This window comes from Oncorhynchus gorbuscha, linkage group LG15, assembly GCF_021184085.1.
Source record: "Oncorhynchus gorbuscha isolate QuinsamMale2020 ecotype Even-year linkage group LG15, OgorEven_v1.0, whole genome shotgun sequence".
In the NCBI taxonomy this organism is placed as follows: domain Eukaryota; kingdom Metazoa; phylum Chordata; class Actinopteri; order Salmoniformes; family Salmonidae; genus Oncorhynchus; species Oncorhynchus gorbuscha.
Genome location: NC_060187.1, coordinates 8,663,259 through 8,683,258, shown reverse-complemented (window position 1 = coordinate 8,683,258; position 20,000 = coordinate 8,663,259). Strand labels below are relative to the sequence as shown.

Sequence of the window (20,000 nt, the reverse complement as noted above, 5' to 3'; positions counted from 1 at the left end):
ATCCTAAGGCGTGGATGGGCTCCATCTACTACAACACTCTCAAAGCCATGGACTGCATCCCAGCAGGTGAGGCCTCCTCGCTTTCTCTTTACCTCTCTCTCTCTACCTCTCTCTCTCTCTACCTCTCTCTCTCTCTACCTCTCTCTCTCTCTCTACCTCTCTCTCTCTCTCTACCTCTCTCTCTCTCTCTACCTCTCTCTCTCTCTCTACCTCTCTCTCTCTCTCTCTACCTCTCTCTCTCTCTCTCCCTCTCTCTCTCTCTACCTCTCTCTCTCTCCCCCCACCCCCCCTCTCTCTCTCCACCCCCCATCTCTCTCTCTCTTTCCCTCTCTGTTTGTTTGTAAGTACTGAGTATTGTTCTGTGTGTGCAGAGCTGCCCCAGTCCCTGCGTTGGTGTGTGTTGTCCAGCGATGAGCAGCAGAAGTGTACAGACATGGCCGAGGCCTTCAGTGCCAAGTCTCTGGTCCCCAATATCCAGTGTGTGATGGGATCTTCAGTGGACGACTGCATGAAGAAGATCCAGGTACATTTGACTTTTCTAAACCCTGCCTACCTGCCACTCCAGCAGGCTCAATCTTACTTCTCAAGGTCTTAGAATGAAAGAAGGGGCGGCAGGTAGCCTTGTTTAGAGTGGAGGGGCGGCAGGTAGCCTAGCGGTTAGAGTGGAGGGGCGGCAGGCCTAGCGGTTAGAGTGGAGGGGCGGCAGTCCCTAGCGGTTAGAGTGGAGGGGCGGCAGGTAGCCTAGCGGTTAGAGTGGAGGGGCGGCAGGTAGCCTGCGGTTAGAGTGGAGGGGCGGCAGGTAGCCTAGCGGTTAGAGTGGAGGGGCGGCAGGTAGCCTAGCGGTTAGAGTGGAGGGGGCAGGTAGCCTAGCGGTTAGAGTGGAGGGCGGCAGGTAGCCTGCGGTTAGAGTGGAGGGCGGCAGGTAGCCTAGCGGTTAGAGTGGAGGGCGGCAGGTAGCCTAGCGGTTAGAGTGGAGGGGCGGCAGGTAGCCTAGCGGTTAGAGTGGAGGGGCGGCAGGTAGCCTAGCGGTTAGAGTGGAGGGGCGGCAGGTAGCCTAGCGGTTAGAGTGGAGGGGCGGCAGGTAGCCTAGCGGTTAGAGTGGAGGGGCGGCAGGTAGCCTAGCGGTTAGAGTGGAGGGCGGCAGGTAGCCTAGCGGTTAGAGTGGAGGGGCGGCAGGTAGCCTAGCGGTTAGAGTGGAGGGGCGGCAGGTAGCCTAGCGGTTAGAGTGGAGGGGCGGCAGGTAGCCTAGCGGTTAGAGTGGAGGGGCGGCAGGTAGCCTAGCGGTTAGAGTGGAGGGGCGGCAGGTAGCCTAGCGGTTAGAGTGGAGGGGCGGCAGGTAGCCTAGCGGTTAGAGTGGAGGGCGGCAGGTAGCCTAGCGGTTAGAGTGGAGGGCGGCAGGTAGCCTAGCGGTTAGAGTGGAGGGCGGCAGGTAGCCTAGCGGTTAGAGTGGAGGGGCGGCAGGTAGCCTAGCGGTTAGAGTGGAGGGCGGCAGGTAGCCTCGGTTAGAGTGGAGGGGCGGCTTTCCTAGGTAGCCTAAAGGTTAGAGTGGAGGGCGGCATACCTAGCGGTTAGAGTGGAGGGCGGCAGGTACCTAGCGGTTAGAGTGGAGGGGCGGCTTCCTACCTAGCGGTTAGAGTGGAGGGCGGCAGGTAGCCTAGCGGTTAGAGTGGAGGGGCGGCAGGTAGCCTAGCGGTTAGAGTGGAGGGGCGGCAGGTAGCCTAGCGGTTAGAGTGGAGGGGCGGCAGGTAGCTAGCGGTTAGAGTGGAGGGGCGGCAGGTAGCCTAGCGGTTAGAGTGGAGGGGCGGCAGGTAGCCTAGCGGTTAGAGTGGAGGGGCGGCAGGTAGCCTAGCGGTTAGAGTGGAGGGGCGGCAGGTAGCCTAGCGGTTAGAGTGGAGGGGCGGCAGGTAGCCTAGCGGTTAGAGTGGAGGGGCGGCAGGTAGCCTAGCGGTTAGAGTGGAGGGCGGCAGGTAGCCTAGCGGTTAGAGTGGAGGGGCGGCAGGTAGCCTAGCGGTTAGAGTGGAGGGGCGGCAGGTAGCCTAGCGGTTAGAGTGGAGGGGCGGCAGGTAGCCTAGCGGTTAGAGTGGAGGGGCGGCAGGTAGCCTAGCGGTTAGAGCGTTGGACTAGTAACCGAAAGGTTGCTAGATCGAATCCCCTGAGCTGACAGGGTGTAAAAATCTGTCATTCTGCCCCTGAACAAGGCAGTTGTTCTTAACTGACTTTCCTAGTTAAATAAAGGTTAAATAAAAATACTATGTTTGGCAGACTCATAGGGCTCTTCCTACAGGGGCTGTTGAAAGTAGGAAACAGGTCTTCCCTTCTGTGTGTTTGTAGAATAAAGAGGCAGATGCCATCACCCTGGATGGAGGTTACATCTACACAGCAGGGAAAAGCTACGGCCTGGTGCCTGCTGCTGGGGAGAGCTACACAGGTATGATCCCTCTACAACCAAACTGACCCGACTACGTTTTCCTTAAGTTCTTTCCATGGGCTTTGATCATGTGATGATTTGCTGCAAATCAAAATGTCTTTTGGGACAATAACTATAGACGTACACTGAAGCCTCCTCCTCTCTCCCTCCTCTCTCCCTACTCTCTTCCCTACTCTCTTCCCTACTCTCTTCCCTACTCTCTTCCCTACTCTCTTCCCTCCTCTCTTCCCTCCTCTCTTCCCTCCTCTCTTCCCTCCTCTCTTCCCTCCTCTCTTCCCTCCTCTCTCCCCTCCTCTCTTCCCTCCTCTCTCCCCTCTCTTCCCTCCTCTCTCACTCAGGGGACAGTGATGGCAGTGTCTACTATGCTGTGGCAGTGGTGAAGAAGTCCAACAGTGACATCACCACGCTGGAGAACCTGAGGGGGAAGAGCTCCTGTCACACTGGCTACGGCCGTACAGCTGGCTGGAACATCCCCATGGGTCTGCTCATAGAGAAAGGTCTCATCAGACCAGCTCATTGTCAGATACCACAAGGTAATACACCAGGAACTCTGTCTGTCTGTCTGTCTGTCTGTCTGTCAGTGCCTTTGCGCACAAGCATTGGAGTGTGTGAGTTGATCTGTCTCTCTCTCCTCCTGTTCTCCTCAGTAGATCTGATTGTCTCTCTCTCCTCCTGTCCTCCTCAGTAGATCTGACTGTCTCTCTCTCCTCCTGTTCTCCTCAGTAGATCTGACTGTCTCTCTCTCCCCTTCTGTCCTCCTCAGTAGATCTGACTGTCTCTTTCCTTCTGTCCTCCTCAGTAGATCTGACTGTCTCTCTCTCCTTCTGTCCTCCTCAGTAGATCTGACTGTCTCTCTCTCCTTCTGTCCTCCTCAGTAGATCTGACTGTCTCTCTCTCCTTCTGTCCTCCTCAGTAGATCTGACTGTCTCTCTCTCCTTCTGTCCTCCTCAGTAGATCTGACTGTCTCTCTCTCCTTCTGTCCTCCTCAGTAGATCTGACTGTCTCTCTGTCCTCCTCAGTAGATCTGACTGTCTCTCTGTCCTCCTCAGTAGATCTGACTGTCTCTCTGTCCTCCTCAGTAGATCTGACTGTCTCTCTCTCCTTCTGTCCTCCTCAGTAGATCTGACTGTCTCTCTCTCCTCCTGTTCTCCTCAGTAGATCTGACTGTCTCTCTCTCCTTCTGTCCTCCTCAGTAGATCTGACTGTCTCTCTCTCCTTCTGTCCTCCTCAGTAGATCTGACTGTCTCTCTCTCCTCCTGTTCTCCTCAGTAGATCTGACTGTCTCTCTCTCCTCCTGTTATCCTCAGTAGATCTGACTGTCTCTCTCTCTCCTTCTGTCCTCCTCAGTAGATCTGACTGTCTCTCTCTCCTTCTGTCCTCCTCAGTAGATCTGACTGTCTCTCTCTCCTTCTGTCCTCCTCAGTAGATCTGACTGTCTCTCTCTCCTTCTGTCCTCCTCAGTAGATCTGACTGTCTCTCTCTCCTTCTGTTCTCCACAGTAGATCTGACTGTCTCTCTCTCCTCCTGTTCTCCACAGTAGATCTGACTGTCTCTCTCTCCTTCTGTCCTCCTCAGTAGATCTGACTGTCTCTCTCTCCTTCTGTCCTCCTCAGTAGATCTGACTGTCTCTCTCTCCTTCTGTCCTCCTCAGTAGATCTGACTGTCTCTCTCTCCTTCTGTCCTCCTCAGTAGATCTGACTGTCTCTCTCTCCTCCTGTCCTCCTCAGTGAACAGCTGTCTGACTGGTTTCCCTGGCTCCTGTGAGATCTGTGTGTGGGGGACAACAAAGGTTCTCCACAAGTAGATCTGACTGTCTCTCTCTCCTCCTGTTCTCCTCAGGATCTGACTGTCATCTCACAACTTCCTGATCCATTTAAAGACAGATTCAGATCTGACTGTTCTCTCTGAAGCTGTCCTATTCAGTCTGTGGAGGTTTCTTTAAGAACAGCTGTGTCCCGGGTGCCAATCAGCCTGGTTTCCCTGGCAACCTGTGTGACCTGTGTGTGGGGGACAACAAAGGGCAGAACTATTCAGTCTGTGAAAGGCTGAACCTATTCAGTCTGTGATACTGATGGAGCTATTCAGTCTGTGAATCTGAATCTATTCATTTAAAGACAGATTCAGGTCTCTGTTCAGTCTGTGAAACTGAATCTGTTCAGTCTGTGAAGCTGAATCTATTCAGTCTGTGAAGCTGAATCTATTCAGTCTGTGAAGCTGAATCTATTCAGTCTGTGAAGCTGAATCTATTCAGTCTGTGAAGCTGAATCTATTCAGCCTGTGAAGCTGAATCTATTCAGCCTGTGAAGCTGAATCTATTCAGCCTGTGAAGCTGAATCTATTCAGCCTGTGAAGCTGAATCTATTCAGCCTGTGAAGCTGAAACGTGACAGTTTCCGTAATAGAAATGTAAAGGTGATTAGTAATTTAGTGGAGGTATGAAGCGTGCATGTTGTCTCCACTAGAGCTGGAACACTACCTTTCAGTACTAATCACGCTGTAAAGCTGAACTTCTGCCACTTGAATACAGCCCTGAGACATAGTTTTATGAAGTGCCAAGACAATTCCATTGTAGTTATAACACCATTTATAATGTTATAGTCAAACTATGTATATCGGCCTTGGTTTGTTGTAATTGTAGACCGTAGGGAACATTCTAGAGAGAGATAGCATCATTGACATATATATTTAACATTTGAGTCATTTAGCAGACATTCTTATCCTGAGAGACTTACAGTAGACAATGAATACATTTTGATACTGCTCTCCCTGATACTGCTCTCCCTGATACTGCTCCCCCTGATACTCCCCCTGATACTGCTCCCCCTGATACTGCTCCCCCTGATACTGCTCTCCCTGATACTGCTCCCCCTGATACTGCTCCCCCTGATACTGCTCTCCCTGATACTGCTCTCCCCACGAACCGTGACAGTTAGTTAGTGTCAACAGAAAGACCCCATTTACTATTTAACTCTATTTGTATCAGGTGTTTGGCCACGGGAACTGGAGAGGTGGCCTTCATCAAGCACACCACTGTCTTCCAAAACACTGATGGTAAGTGTGTGTGTGTGTGTGTGTGTTACATACCATCTCCGGTCAGGGAACCAACCATTGTTATCATTGCACCATAACCTCACTACCGAAACCATAAACCCCTAACCCCACTACCAGAATCATAAACTTGTTCAGAGGATGTGGAAATGTTTTCCAGTCCTTAACAACTTGCTGACACGTTGCTCTTTGACTCCATAACTTCATATCAGTATTTGTGAATTAGGAGAGTTATCTCTGTATATCTGCAGTAAGTTTTCTATCTCTGTGTGCTTATCTCTCTGTCCTCTAGGTAATTCAGGTGAGTCGTGGGCCATTGACCTGCAGTCTAAGGACTTCCAGCTGCTGTGTCCCCACGGCTCCAGGGCAGAGGTCACCCAGTACGCCCACTGTAACCTGGCCCGCGTCCCCTCCCACGCCGTCATGGTACGGCCCGACACCAACATCTATGCCCTCTATGGCCTGCTGGACAAAGCACAGGTACGACTGACCGGGCCATTGGTTCGTTGAGTGACTGAGTGATTAGTTGATTTATTGAATGATTGGTTATTTTATTGAGTGATTGGTTGATTTATTGAATGATTGGTTATTTTATTGAGTGATTGGTTGATTTATTAGTTGAGGTGAGTGAGGTGAGTGAGTGAGGTGAGTGAGTGAGTGAGTGTTTGGTCGATTTGTTGATTGATTGTATGCATGTGGCATAACATAACATAAATAAATCCCTTCTACACACCTTAAAATGGTGAACTACATGTTGATACACTTGTGTCCTCTTCATCTCCCTCCAGGAGTACTATAGTAGTGACACGGGTTCAGAGTTCAAGATGTTTGACTCGTCTAAGTACCAGGGCTCTGACCTCATCTTCAAAGACTCCACTGTCAGCATGATCGGTGTGGCCGAGAGGAAGACCTATGACAAGTGGCTGGGACAGGGCTACATGGACTCACTTACCAACATGGAGTGCAACTCCTCTGCTAAAGGTACTGTACACAAACTCACACACACTCTCTTTGATCTATCTCATTTTACTGACGGTAATCTTTTAGGAACAGTAGCTTTCCTATGTGCTGGTGTACTGAAGTATGTTTGTTTGGCCTACAGCACTGTCTTCCCTGCTCCTGGTGGCTCTGATGAGCTCCATCTTCCTCTGGGTGTAAGAAGCCATGTCCTAACCCAACCCAGCCCCTGTCCAAGTTCAATCCCCAACTCAGCCCTCTGTCCAAGTTCCAGCCCCAACCCAGCCCCCCTGTCCAAGTTCCAGCCCCAACCCAGCCCCCCTGTCCAAGTTCTGGCCCCAAACCAGCCCCTGTCCATGTTCCGGCCCCAAACCAGCCCCTGTCCATGTTCCAGCCCCAACCCAGTCCCCTTACCAAGTTCCAACCCTAACCCCTATCCCAGCCTGAACCCCTGTCTTAAACCCTTGCCAAATTCCCAGAAGCAACACAAAACCTGTTTTTGTCCAGCTCCATTCCTTCACCAACCCCAGTAGCCTACTCCCTCTATAGGGAATATCTCCTCTTCTGCCAAAGCACCAGCAATAACACTACACATTACCACCCAGCACATTACCACCCAGCACATTACTACCCAGCACATTACTACCCAGCACATTACCACCCAGTACATTACTACCCAGCACAGTACTACCCAGCACATTACTACCCAGCACATTACCACCCAGCACATTACTACCCAGCACATTACTACCCAGCACATTTACCACCCAGCACATTACCACCCAGCACATTACCACCCAGTACATTACTACCCAGCACAGTACTACCCAGTACATTACTACCCAGAACATTTACCACCCAGAACATTACCACCCAGCACATTACCACCCAGCACATTACCACCCAGCACATTACTACCCAGCACATTAATGGTCCTTCTGTAGCTCAGTTGGTAGAGCAGCACATTACCACCACCCAGTAGAATGTATGCATGACTACCACCCAGCACAGTACTACCCAGCACAGCACAGTACTACCCAGCACATTACTACCCAGCACATTACTACCCAGCACATTACTGCCCAGTACATTACCACCCAGTACATTACCACCCAGCGAACCACAGCAGCATTTCCTGTCATGTTGGAATCTTTAGAAGACCATGTCTGCATGCCTTCCTGTATCTGATTCATAGCTTGTGATTGTACTTTAGATTCATAGCTTGTAATTGTACTTTATTCTGCTGTATATGTTGATGCTAGGATTTGTGAGGAAGGATAACATGTTGAAAATACTATTTGACTTGGGTCTAAATTATGGTCACTGTTGTTGAGTCAAGGTGCTTCTTCAGTCAGTGAGTCAAAGTTCTTATTGAGCTTGTCTGTCAATGGGGAAAATATCCTGTTTTCTCTGGTTGAGCTACAGAGAATGAAGTCCTTCCCAACCAGAGATGACGTAGGATTGCTATTATGCTTACCGACGGTAACTGCCATATCAGTGTATATGTTTTTACCCGTTACATACTTTACTATGCAGTGTTCGTCTCTCCGTAAGGTGTGTATATTGCTTACACCGACTATTGTGAGTACTACTTATGGGCACAAGCCATATCTGGGAATATGGCGCGTTTTGCACATTCTGCCTTTACTGTATAAGCTAATGCCATATCAGTGAATATGCACTGCTTGAACTACAGGATGTGTGTTGTGAAATGTTTTGAGAAGAGTCAAATAGAGGGTGTTTTATTCATATGTTCTCCCCAAATCCTGGATTGACAAACATTTAAGCCAAGACAACTTGCTCACTATCTGTATTTAGGGTCTCTATTCAATCCGTATCGCGTTACAGTGTGAATAGAGGCCTAGAAGTTTCCATTTGCTTGGCTGGTAATCAAATTCTACCATAAGAATGATGTGAATTATAGCCTACTGATAAATATTATGGATTGTAACCTGCTTGCACCTGATATGCACTTGTTTTGGAGAGAACATTGAACAAGCCATCCTTGTTTTTTTGCTTTTGAAACTTAGGTGTACTTTGATTTTAAAGTAATGTGGAATTTTGAAAATTACAGAGTCAGGTTTAAATTCTTATATTACATTATTTCAATGTTGTACACATGAGCTAAAATCCATCATCTATAACAATAGTGATTATAAGGAATGGAACTCAACCCAACCCTGATTCCTGCATTGTGACGGCGCAGTGTACAATTGATTTTTGCTGCTCTCATGCAATTTTGTGTTCCTGTCCAGTATATCAGCTTGATTTGTATTTCAATGAGAGATAAGTTTATATGATGCTCAGCTACCATATCAGTGTATATGTACAGAGTACTGACTCATTTCTGTCAGAAACAAACGCTTGCCTTCAAAGTTATAGCAATGTCTTCGATGAAATGATAAACATGTAACTAATATTTAGTTGCCAGGCCAGTGCGTCTGCATTAAGTATCGCTACAAAACTGCTTCTTTACGAATTCTCTGCTGTTCTTATTAAAAATCTGCATATGGAAGCCGGTGGTCCATCGTGAAACATTTTACTGTCGTAGTAAGGTTGTGAATGAGAGCCTGTACATTGTGTCAGTCAGCCCATCTACAGAGTCAAGGAACTGTGCAATAAATTCTTGGTGGACGTGACAATCTCCACGTTGATTGTTTAAAGTTACAAATGAAATATACTCGCACACAATCATGGACTGAAGTCCTGTGCGTTCTTTGCTGCAACGGCAGTTTGAGGTTCAGGGACTCAAGGTTCAGAACCAAGGACGGTAATTATAGCCTCTTTATGGGCCAACCTATGACAAAGTGAAACAGTGGACTTTAAACATGCAAGGTGAGTTGAGGTTCGTCTACACACAATAATCAACACAATGCTACACTTAGTCATAGCAGACTCACAAAAAGGCAATTACTTTTGTACTAGCTAGTAGCTAGCCTAGCCCTAACTGTCTGCTACCCACAATATCAGTGTTGTTAAGACACTTATTTCAAAGATACTGCCGAACTTGTCAGTCAGCTTCCTCCTCAGGTGTAAAACACACGCTGGTGACAAAGTGCTCTATTCAATCCATATCACCTGAAGAGTTACAGATTTCGCAATAGAAATGTAAAGGTAAATTCCGATTGAGCCCGGCATGCAGCGTTTACCGTGAAAGCCAACATTGCCTTTGAATTTCAATTGGACTTTAGTGCAGAATTTTCCACAATACGGATTGATTGAATAGAGGCCTAAACCTAGTGTTGTCTAGTCATTTTTTTTAATAGGTAAAATACATGACATTTAATTTAAAAGCACACTAAGATTTGGCCAATAGGTGAGGACGATCCACACCTTCAAACATCAAGTCATATGTCATGGGAACTGACGTGGGGCTGCATTACAGCAAACATACTACATGATGGTATTCTGCAAGTCAGATCTACAAACACAAACTCCTGAATAAAGACTACTGGGTAGATTGCAACAAATCTCTGTTTCCAGTATGTAGACGTGTTACAGTAGACTCATCCACCACAAACCCAGACATGTTACAGTAGACTCATCCACCACAAACCCAGACATGTTACAGTAGACTCATCCACCACAAACCCAGACATGTTACAGTAGACTCATCCACCACAAACTCAGACATGTTACAGTAGACTCATCCACCACAAACCCAGACATGTTACAGTAGACTCATCCACCACAAACCCAGACATGTTGCAGTAGACTCATCCACCACAAACCCAGACATGTTACAGTAGACTCATCCACCACAAACCCAGACATGTTACAATACTCATCTACCACAAACCCCAATATTCATTACAGGGGTGCAAATTTGTTTTTAAACCAGTCAGAAAAACACTCCACACTCATTGCATGATGATATCTCCCTGATGGTAAAATTAATCTTGAGTATGTTTTGAAACATAGTAGCTGGTTTACCAGTAGCTTAGTGTTCCCGTCAATATATTAAAACATTGGCTCAGTGATGTAATAGTAGTCGGCCTAGACAGTTGTGGGACGGGTCATGTTGTCGGTCACGTTATCAATAGTTCACAAGATCGTTTGTCTGTCATACAGACATAAGACTACTGCTTAATTTCTTCATTTCTTTATTTGTCCCTGAGCGTCTCTGAAGCCATCTTTCACCTCCTTGACAAAAGTCTCCCTCACTCGTCTGAACCGGGTGCCGAGGTCACCAGCTCCTCGGGGAATCCGTCCGTTTGCCTCTTGCCGAACCTGGCGTAGCGTGTCTGACTTTAGGACCCTCGCCGTCGCGACCTTCCCAGCGATTTGTGCTTTGATGATCGCAAAAGCTGTGATCTGTGCCGCACGTCGGATAGGACGAGACTCCGCTAGTTTCTCAATGACTCGTGGATTGTTCAGGAAAGAGAACAACATACGAATGATGGCCATCTCGCACAGTAAATAAGTGGTCTTGTTACCTGTAAAACAAACGACATGACAGCTGATGTTATTTCTCTGCCCAGAGTTGGCTAACCAGCTAGCTAGCTACTCGTGGTAGTTAGCTGCCTTTCCCGAAAAATACGTTAGTTCATGAGAAAACATCAATACTCTTTATAGTATAATACGCTGTAAGGAGCCACTGGTAAAGTTAAGATTAATATCGAAGAGTTTCTCACATACTTCCTTGTTCATTCAGATGACCGCTACTTTGAGACGCGAGGTTACATCAGAGACACACTGTTCCGCCAGCAGCATAAAAGATGGCGTCAATTTGTATGGTAATAAAGAATCCTTCAAAATAAAAGCTGCCATTTTAAAAACATTGCAATGTGGATAACTAATTCAAAATATATTACATTTGAATCCATGTCCATTTTTATTGTGCTAATAAGTAAATACAAGAACGAATTTATAGAAACAATTACAAATCAATTACGACTATCGATGTATTATGTGCAAAATGGCAGTGGACACGCTTATATGTGCAAATATTGATATAATAACCATCATATTGAAACCCGGAGTCACTCAATGACAGGCTGTGTGGTCCTCCCGACTACGACTAAATAAAGCATGTAGTATATTAGGCTACAGAATAAATAAACTGTGATGAACTTCACAGGGTATTGAAAGTGCAAGGTGATGAGCTTGATGCTCTTTTCAATAAATATCCAGGGTCTTATTCTGGTGACATGATCAACGATGCTTGGCTGCCGTTTGACAAATAAAAATTAATCTCACTCTTTTGTCCATAATAATGTCATCATGTAGGCTATACCCGTACTATATCTGTGAGCTGTTGGTTAGAACACACCAGCCAATACCAGAGTGGGCACATTCGCTATAAAACGCCACTTCTTTTTGTGACAAAATCATCAGTAGATTTGAAAATGTGATGGAAACCCATTTAACCTTAAATTTTGATTTGGTACATGGGAATTTTACCACAAAAGTCATTTTTATGTGTCGTATGATCATCACGCACAGACTTCTATCCACAACAAGAACATTTTAACATTTTATTTATGCATATTTGAGAATATTCGCATGAAAATCTGTTGCCAATTGGATGGAAAACTAGCAATAGAATGGAAATATCATTAAAAAAAACCATGAAAATCACATTAACTGCACTGCCCCTTTAAAACCCCATGAAAATCACATTAACTGCACTGCCCCTTTAAAAATCCATGAAAATCACATTAACTGCACTGCCCCTTTAAAACCCAATGAAAATCACATTAACTGTACTGCCCCTTTAAAACCCCATGAAAATCACATTAACTGCACTGCCCCTTTAAAACCCCATGAAAATCACATTAACTGTACTGCCCCTTTAAAACCCCATGAAAATCACATTAACTGCACTGCCCCTTTAAAACCCCATGAAAATCACATTAACTGCACTGCCCATTTAAAACCCCATGAAAATCACATTAACTGCACTGCCCCTTTAAAACCCCATGAACATCACATTAACTGCACTGCCCCTTTCAAACCCCATGAAAATCACATTAACTGCACTGCCCCTTTAAAACCCCATGAAAATCACATTAACTGCACTGCCCCTTTAAAACCCCATGAAAATCACATTAACTGCACTGCCCCTTTAAAACCCCATGAAAATCACATTAACTGCACTGCCCCTTTAAAACAACAACACCAAAACTAAAGCAGGCTGCTTCACATACTTAATTGCCTGTTGATGGGTCAACTGTGGATGGCCTTCCCATTGATTAAAACTGATTAGGTAGGTTTATGCCACCAGAACACACCTGGCCCAATGGGCAATTTACCAACAGTTGCCTGGCCTTCACAGAAACATGAACATTCATACAGTTGCATTGTATGTTCTACAAACCGATGTGATATCAATATTGAATTGAAAAAAAAATGCAACTGATATCGATATAGATTTTCCATTTCGGTGCCCATAACTCATTTAATGGATTTATTCTATGTGATTGAAATGACTGAATTGTATCATAGTGTGTGTTAGACCAGTGTTTCCCAACATTTTTCAGGTCACTGTGCCAATTTGGCTCTGCCTGGTGTACCCCTGAAGTACCCTCTCATGTGCATTTTACCAAGAGGCCTATGGTCTCATTGGTCTTCTCAAGTACAGCCTGTGGATAGGCCAAGTAGCCCGAACAAATATGAATATGAACAAATATGAATCATTGTTAATGTTTAGAGAATATGTTTTTTTATATGAACAAATAAAGGTTAATTACACTTTTTTTTACTATTACGTGGGGGACTTTTATTTAGAATATATCTAAATTCCGTGACCCGGAAGTACTTTTTTTTGTGTTGTTGACGAGACGTTGATGTAAAGGAACACATTTTTCCGCTCACCTTTGAAGCGACACAATGTCTATTAAATTGAATGCGCTATTCAGCGACTCCTACGTTGATGTAAGCCAATACAGAGACCAACATTTTAAGGTAAGGAATGGTTTAAATCAATCGGGAACCAACCAGTAGAATAGTTTTGCTAGCTAACGTTAGCTATCTGTTGCGCTAGCAAGCTACCGGTAGCATGCAACGTGCTGTCTTTTCTTTCAGACAAACGTTGTTTATCACTTACCTGTGGCTTTCACACCATGAATATTGTATTTCAGGATGATTTCCTCCTAAGAATGGGTCGAAAAGGGTTTTCAAGGAGACCAACATGTAATTAGCCACAGTTTAAAGAGCAAATCAAACTGACCTCTCTAATCAGACTGGTCTCAGTCTAGACATAATACATTTAAATACGAGACATTGAAATTAGCATATGGTTGGTATGGTTACATGAGATGGAGTCTTATTTAAAACGTATATTATACTGCAAACGTTTACCCATATTAGTGGTGAATAATACTAACAGCTAATGTTAGTGTAATTGTCCTCCTGGCTGTGTAGTTACTAGACTCTTCTAAAGATGTTCTCCCCCTCCATCCTCCAGGGAAATCGATATGAGCAAGAGAAACTGCTGAAGCAGGCTAACACACTCTACGTGGGTAACCTGTCCTTTTACACCACAGAGGAACAAGTGTACGAGCTCTTCTCCAAGAGTGGGGACGTGAAACGAATAATCATCGGCCTGGATAAGGTGAAGAAGACGGCGTGCGGCTTCTGCTTCGTCGAGTATCCTTTAAAAAAAACTTGTGGATGTGTTTTGGTTCAACATTTAAAAAATTCTATACCCATACACTTAGGGCTCCTGGACTAAAACCAGTCATACACTAAAAAGGACTCAGATTAAGCTCTGTTCCTATCAATCAAATGTATTTATAAAGCCCTTTTTCCATCAGCCGACGTAGTCCTACACTAAAGCACAGTCAGTGGAGATTGACCCTCGGATGTCCAATAGTAGGCTTAATCTGTGTTCCTGGAAACTGTCACCTTGACCCCTGTACCAGATACTACACGCGTACAGATGCTGAAAATGCTATGAGGTTTGTCAACGGGACACGACTGGATGACCGCATCATCAGAACTGACTGGGACGCTGGTTTTAAAGAAGGCAGGCAGTACGGCCGTGGCAAGTCCGGTGGTCAGGTAAATTTACACCGGGGAAATGCATGTTTACTACCTCATAGACGACAACAGTTGTATATTAGTTAGTTAGCCGTTTCTGGTTGTTTATATTGGAATTGATAGTTTTCATTAAAGTGGTACCGTTAACTGGTTATTGTTTGGATGAGAACTTTAAAAGTTACTTAACACTATAACATTACTGTATTATCAACAGGACAAGCATGTTAATGGGTTATGTCATTGTGACCATGTTGTCTTACCTTTCTGGAACTTGATAGGATCTATCATGAGGAGACAAAGTTCAGTCCTATGCGAACTATGTCACCCCCTAATAGACCCAAATACTTAACAGGGTCCGTGGCAAAACAAACAAGTCAGTCTCTTTTTCTCCTCAGGTCAGAGACGAATACAGACAAGATTATGACCCAGCCCGGGGGGGCTATGGGAAAGTTGTCTCACGGCCATAAAACATGTCCTATGCTGTTTCTTTGGGGAGGGCTATGGGGAAACTAGTGTCACGAGCCTGAGTCAACATGTTACTGCTGTTTCTTTGCCCTTTTCCAGGTAAGAGATGAATATAGACAAGATTATGACCCTGCTCGGTGTGGGAAATTAGCTCAGCTGCAGAAACCTCCCGAGGGACGGAACAGTTTAGTTTGGGTTCCAAGCAGATGTCTGCCAGGGTTTTCTAATGACTCATTTATTTACAAGTCTTCTGTGAAGCATTTTTCAGTTAACCATAGTTCCATCAGTCATTATGACCAGTGTGACACACGTTTACAAATGTAATTGTCTCCCAAACTGTATACTTTCAAAAAAATAAAATCTTTTTACGTTTTCTTTTATTTTCTTAATGTATCTACTATACATACTGGAACACTACTTTGGTAATGTGGAGCAACTCTTCTGATCAGATTGAGTAGTTTCTCATGAATGAAGTGTGTGTGTGTGTGTGTGTGTGTAAACACAGGTTCACTACTGGCTGTTTAAGGTCCATGGAGATGATACTGATGGCTTTTCAGAGTTTATGGCTCCACAGAGAAAAGCTACGGCCCAAAACTTGCCTGTTCGAGTTGCGACAACTACAGCAATTTTGACTAACCTTGACCTAATTCTCCTAACCTGCTGTATAGGCTATAAACCATCAGTGTCCCAACACCAGGATTCAATAGGATGGCAGGTTATAGGCATTGTGGCTTTTAAAGGCAATTTTCGACTGAGCCATTATCTTGAATGGGATCTCTGTGTCTGCAGGAACATTGCCTTTTAATTTAAAGCTGCAATGCCAATAGTCTGCGATCGGATTCAATCTGTAGTGCGGCTGACATTTTAAAGGCAACGTTACCACATGTCGGATCAATCGGAAATTACCTTTAAATGTAAACTGCGATTTTAATTGAGCTCGAGTATCAGGGAATGACCACACGCATGCGCCGGTCAATTACACCAAGTAACTTTACATTTACAAACTTCATATCACCATTAAACATCCTCATTTGGGTGATTGTTTGCTGAAGTAGTTAACATGAACAGATGTCTCCATCGAGTTGACAAACATCTGCTCTTTTGTCATTTAAATTTCAGAAAGTAAACCACGTTCTCCTAATTGAAGAGAATTCAAATAGAATTGACACCGTTCTCTAAAAAGCATAATGGAATCGTAGCTGGGCATCCTAACAACCCTGTGCTCTGTCATCTCAACATTACTTAAAAAATAGTGTTTGAATGTATTCAGGGATTCATTTGGGAAGGAAACTGTTCCATTTTAGGATGAGACAACATGCATTGGGAACCTTGAGGACAGTTTACACATCTAGAGGATCCCAATTTAATCTCCTCTAGGTGTTTGTCAGCATAATGGGGGCGGCAGGGTAGCCTAGTGATTAGACTAGTAACTGGAAGGTTGCAAGTTCAAATCCCCGACCTGACAAGGTACAAGAAGAAGATCCAGGTACATTTGACTTTTCTAAACCCCGCCTACCTGCCACTCCAGCAGGCTCAATCTTACTTCTCAAGGTCTTAGAATGAAAGAAGGGGCGGCAGGTAGCCTAGTGGTTAGAGTGGAGGGGCGGCAGGTAGCCTAGTGGTTAGAGTGGAGGGGCGGCAGGTAGCCTAGTGGTTAGAGTGGAGGGGCGGCAGGTAGCCTAGTGGTTAGAATGGAGGGGCGGCAGGTAGCCTAGTGGTTAGAGTGGAGGGGCAGCAGGTAGCCTATTGGTTAGAGTGGAGGGGCGGCAGGTAGCCTAGCGGTTAGAGTGGAGGGGCAGCAGGTAGCCTAGCGGTTAGAGTGGAGGGGCGGCAGGTAGCCTAGCGGTTAGAGTGGAGGGGCAGCAGGTAGCCTAGTGGTTAGAGTGGAGGGGCAGCAGGTAGCCTAGCGGTTAGAGTGGGGGCGGCAGGTAGCCTAGCGGTTAGAGTGGGGGCGGCAGGTAGCCTAGCGGTTAGAGTGGAGGGGCAGCAGGTAGCCTAGTGGTTAGAGTGGAGGGGCAGCAGGTAGCCTAGTGGTTAGAGTGGAGGGGCAGCAGGTAGCCTAGTGGTTAGAGTGGAGGGGCAGCAGGTAGCCTAGTGGTTAGAGTGGGGGGGCGGCAGGTAGCCTAGCGGTTAGAGTGGAGGGGCAGCAGGTAGCCTAGTGGTTAGAGTGGAGGGGCAGCAGGTAGCCTAGTGGTTAGAGTGGGGGGGCGGCAGGTAGCCTAGCGGTTAGAGTGGGGGGGCGGCAGGTAGCCTAGCGGTTAGAGTGGAGGGGCAGCAGGTAGCCTAGTGGTTAGAGTGGAGGGGCAGCAGGTAGCCTAGTGGTTAGAGTGGAGGGGCAGCAGGTAGTCTAGCAGTTAGAGCGTTGGACCAGTAACTGAAAGGTTGCTAGATCGAATCCCCTGAGCTGACAGGGTGTAAAAATCTGTCGTTCTGCCCCTGAACAGGCAGTTAACCCACTGTACCTAGGCCATCATTGAAAATAAGAATTTGTTCTTAACTGACTTGCCTAGTAAAATAAAGGTAAAATAAAAAAAATAACCCTGCAAACACTAACATAGTAACTGAAAATTAAATCAAAATCGGAAAGTTTCTCAAAGAAGATCAACCAGATTAGAGGGATCTGTGAACATTCAATGGTGCAACAGCATTGATTACACCACCATGTGAGAGTCAACACATCTACCCATTACAGAAAGGGATTTATTTAAGGAGAATTACTGATGCTAAATGGTTTTGAACATTCAGATCTGTTCACACTTGATTGATATCCAGACATTTTAATCATCTACACCGGTCTTAAAAATGTGGACAACAACACAAAAGGCATATGTTTAGCACCAGGTATACACTGGGCTCAAATGTGCATTAATGACAGATACTATAGATGGGATTCAGCTATTTCGACAGCAGCATTTTCTCAATTACACACTGTCTGTGGACCAGCACCCTCAGATGGGTGATCCTCCAATGAGGAAGGTGACCATAGTGGGCCGGGCCCCTCATACAATAAAAGGCTTAGAAACGGTTCTACAGCAGTAGCATTAAATTCTTTCTCAGTACACTAAAATGTCAAAATACACATTGTTTTAACAGCATATTTTCAACAGAAGCAGGAAGAGGTGTGTGTTTTCATGAAGCCATTCTGAGTGGAGCATCATGGTTAATCATAACTAACTCCCTGATAACAAACTGCTGTTTGTGATGCCAAAACGTGGAGTTTCTCAAGAACTAAAGAAGCGGTTTGAGATTAAGTAACATTAAAACAGTATATTCAGTTAAACGTTAGCCTTCGATGAGTTATTGTTCTCTACTAGTCAGGCAAACATGATATAAAACAAGAACCTTCAAGTTTCACCTGCTGTCCCATATGATCTCCTGTTTACAGTTTAACAACTGAAGCTAGGAAACATGTTATAAACACGGATAGGTCCATTACCGGTCTCAAACCTACCAGCAGAGTTGGCTCCAGGTCAGTCAGCCAGCCAGCCAGTCAGCCAGCCAGTCAGCCAGCCAGTCAGCCAGTCAGCCAGCCAGCCAGCCAGCCAGCCAGCCAGCCAGTCAGCCAGTCAGCCAGCCAGCCAGCCAGCCAGCCAGCCAGCCAGTCCAGCCAGCCAGCCAGTCAGCCAGTCAGCCAGCCAGTCAGCCAGCCAGCCAGCCAGCCAGCCAGTCAGCCAGTCAGCCAGCCAGCCAGCCAGCCAGTCAGCCAGTCAGCCAGTCAGCCAGTCAGCCAGTCAGCCAGTCAGTCAGTCAGCCAGTCAGCCAGTCAGCCAGTCAGTCAGCCAGTGAGCCAGCCAGTCAGTCAGTCAGCCAGTCAGCCAGTCAGCCAGTCAGTCAGCCAGTGGAAACTTTGAACGTCAACTCAAAAGAAAGTAAAAAGTGCCTCTCATTATCAAGGAATATAAAAACAAGTCCAACGCTGGACCTCTACTGAAGGACAGATGGTTGTTTTCACCGTCTCTGTCGTTAAGTCAAACAACGTGTGCCGTTTCCACTGCGCTTCATTCAGCTTCTTGGCTCGTCATGTTTTAGAGTATTAATGGCCCTTCCACAATAAGGGTCAAACAGTCGTTAAAGCCCACGGTCCAGTGGAAAGGCAGGTGTACTCTCTCTAGAGCTGGGACACTGCGGTTGATCAGTCATTCAGTTTACAGTCACAGAGCTCTTTGTAAATCCTCTTGCGGACTTTGGGCATGTCGTCCTGTGTGAACTGCAGCGGCTCTTTCAATGCCAGGCACTTGCAGTACTGAGAGAGAAACAGAGCGGGGGAAGAGTTAAATAGGGAAGAGTCACCACAAGGAATATGTGTGTGTGTGTGTGTGTGTGTGTGTGTGTGTGGGGGTTACAGTACGAGAGGGAAATTCCCCACTCACCTCCAAGATGAAGACTCCACAGTCACTGTCGTTCTTCTGTTGAGGAATACCCTGAGGGTGGGAACCAATCAGAGACAGTGGTCAACACACGGTCAATCAGAAAGCACGAGAGAGAGAGAACAGTCACATGGTACCATCTGAAACAATACCTTGCTTATAATCGTCTTCCAGCCTTTCTGATATGCAGCGTGTTTCTTCTCCTCGGCCTCAGCCAGGATATAAGTCAGGATGTTCTGTGGGCCAGATGAACACAGAAGGGTTTAGTTAAATAGTTCACAAATCGACTCCTTCAAGGGTTCCTAAAATGTGGTGACAAACTCATTCCACAGAGGGCCCAGTGTCTGCGGGTTTTCCTTTCAATGATTGACAGGCAACCAGGTGAGGGGAGTTTTTATTTTATTTTTTATACTAATTCGTGGTCTTATTTCATCAAGTAAAAGGGTGGAGCGAAAACCCGCAGACACTGGGCCCTCTGTGGAATGAGTGTCACCGATGATGTAGACCAATGTTAAAATGATAAGTGCTCATCAAATCAAACCAATGTTCCTCAGGTCGAGGATAAATATTCAGAAGCAACTGAGTTTGATAGCGAGGCAGAGGACTAGAGTGAGAGTACCTCCATGGTGTATTTGAAGACGATGCCCTGGGAATCATAATAGTGGATGTGGTGGTTGGCTATGTCCACTGTGATCAGGGACCAGTGAATCTCCAGGTGGATAGGAATCAACAACAACCTCTTAGAAAACAGAT

At 46.0% G+C, this 20,000-nt stretch overlaps 3 protein-coding genes and 1 long non-coding RNA gene across 4 annotated transcripts in view; 2 read left to right on the top strand and 2 right to left on the bottom strand.

Moving 5' to 3' along the window:
* The window catches only part of meltf (melanotransferrin), a 15,576-nt gene extending 8,397 nt beyond the window's left edge, over positions 1–7,179 (top strand). The window contains exons 8-16 of the mRNA XM_046302701.1: positions 1–66; positions 372–523; positions 2,332–2,428; positions 2,767–2,961; positions 4,352–4,486; positions 5,374–5,478; positions 5,768–5,955; positions 6,264–6,456; positions 6,578–7,179. The exon at positions 1–66 is cut by the window's left edge and continues 97 nt beyond it. Of these exons, the coding sequence (XP_046158657.1) occupies positions 1–66; positions 372–523; positions 2,332–2,428; positions 2,767–2,961; positions 4,352–4,486; positions 5,374–5,478; positions 5,768–5,955; positions 6,264–6,456; positions 6,578–6,633 (1,187 nt within the window). The 3' untranslated portion in view covers positions 6,634–7,179. The remainder of the gene's footprint in view (positions 67–371; positions 524–2,331; positions 2,429–2,766; positions 2,962–4,351; positions 4,487–5,373; positions 5,479–5,767; positions 5,956–6,263; positions 6,457–6,577) is intronic.
* Positions 7,180–9,674: 2,495 nt separating this feature from the next.
* On the bottom strand, positions 9,675–11,320 carry LOC123997195. Its single transcript, XR_006832100.1, has 2 exons — positions 11,071–11,320; positions 9,675–10,868 (listed from the first exon to the last, which is right to left on the bottom strand). It is a non-coding gene; the product is annotated as an uncharacterized LOC123997195 (long non-coding RNA).
* Positions 11,321–13,183: 1,863 nt separating this feature from the next.
* ncbp2 (nuclear cap binding protein subunit 2) lies at positions 13,184–15,253 on the top strand. Its single transcript, XM_046300619.1, has 4 exons — positions 13,184–13,338; positions 13,841–14,022; positions 14,298–14,436; positions 14,811–15,253. Exons 1-4 carry the CDS (start codon positions 13,264–13,266, stop codon positions 14,880–14,882), a joined length of 468 nt encoding a protein of 155 aa, XP_046156575.1. The 5' UTR covers positions 13,184–13,263; the 3' UTR covers positions 14,883–15,253.
* Positions 15,254–18,630: 3,377 nt separating this feature from the next.
* senp5 (SUMO specific peptidase 5) overlaps positions 18,631–20,000 on the bottom strand; it is a gene marked incomplete at its 5' end in the record, with an annotated part of 2,594 nt that continues 1,224 nt past the window's right edge. The window contains 4 exons of the mRNA XM_046299855.1: positions 18,631–19,123; positions 19,251–19,301; positions 19,400–19,483; positions 19,867–20,000. Coding sequence (XP_046155811.1) covers positions 19,013–19,123; positions 19,251–19,301; positions 19,400–19,483; positions 19,867–20,000 — 380 coding nt within the window. The remainder of the gene's footprint in view (positions 19,124–19,250; positions 19,302–19,399; positions 19,484–19,866) is intronic.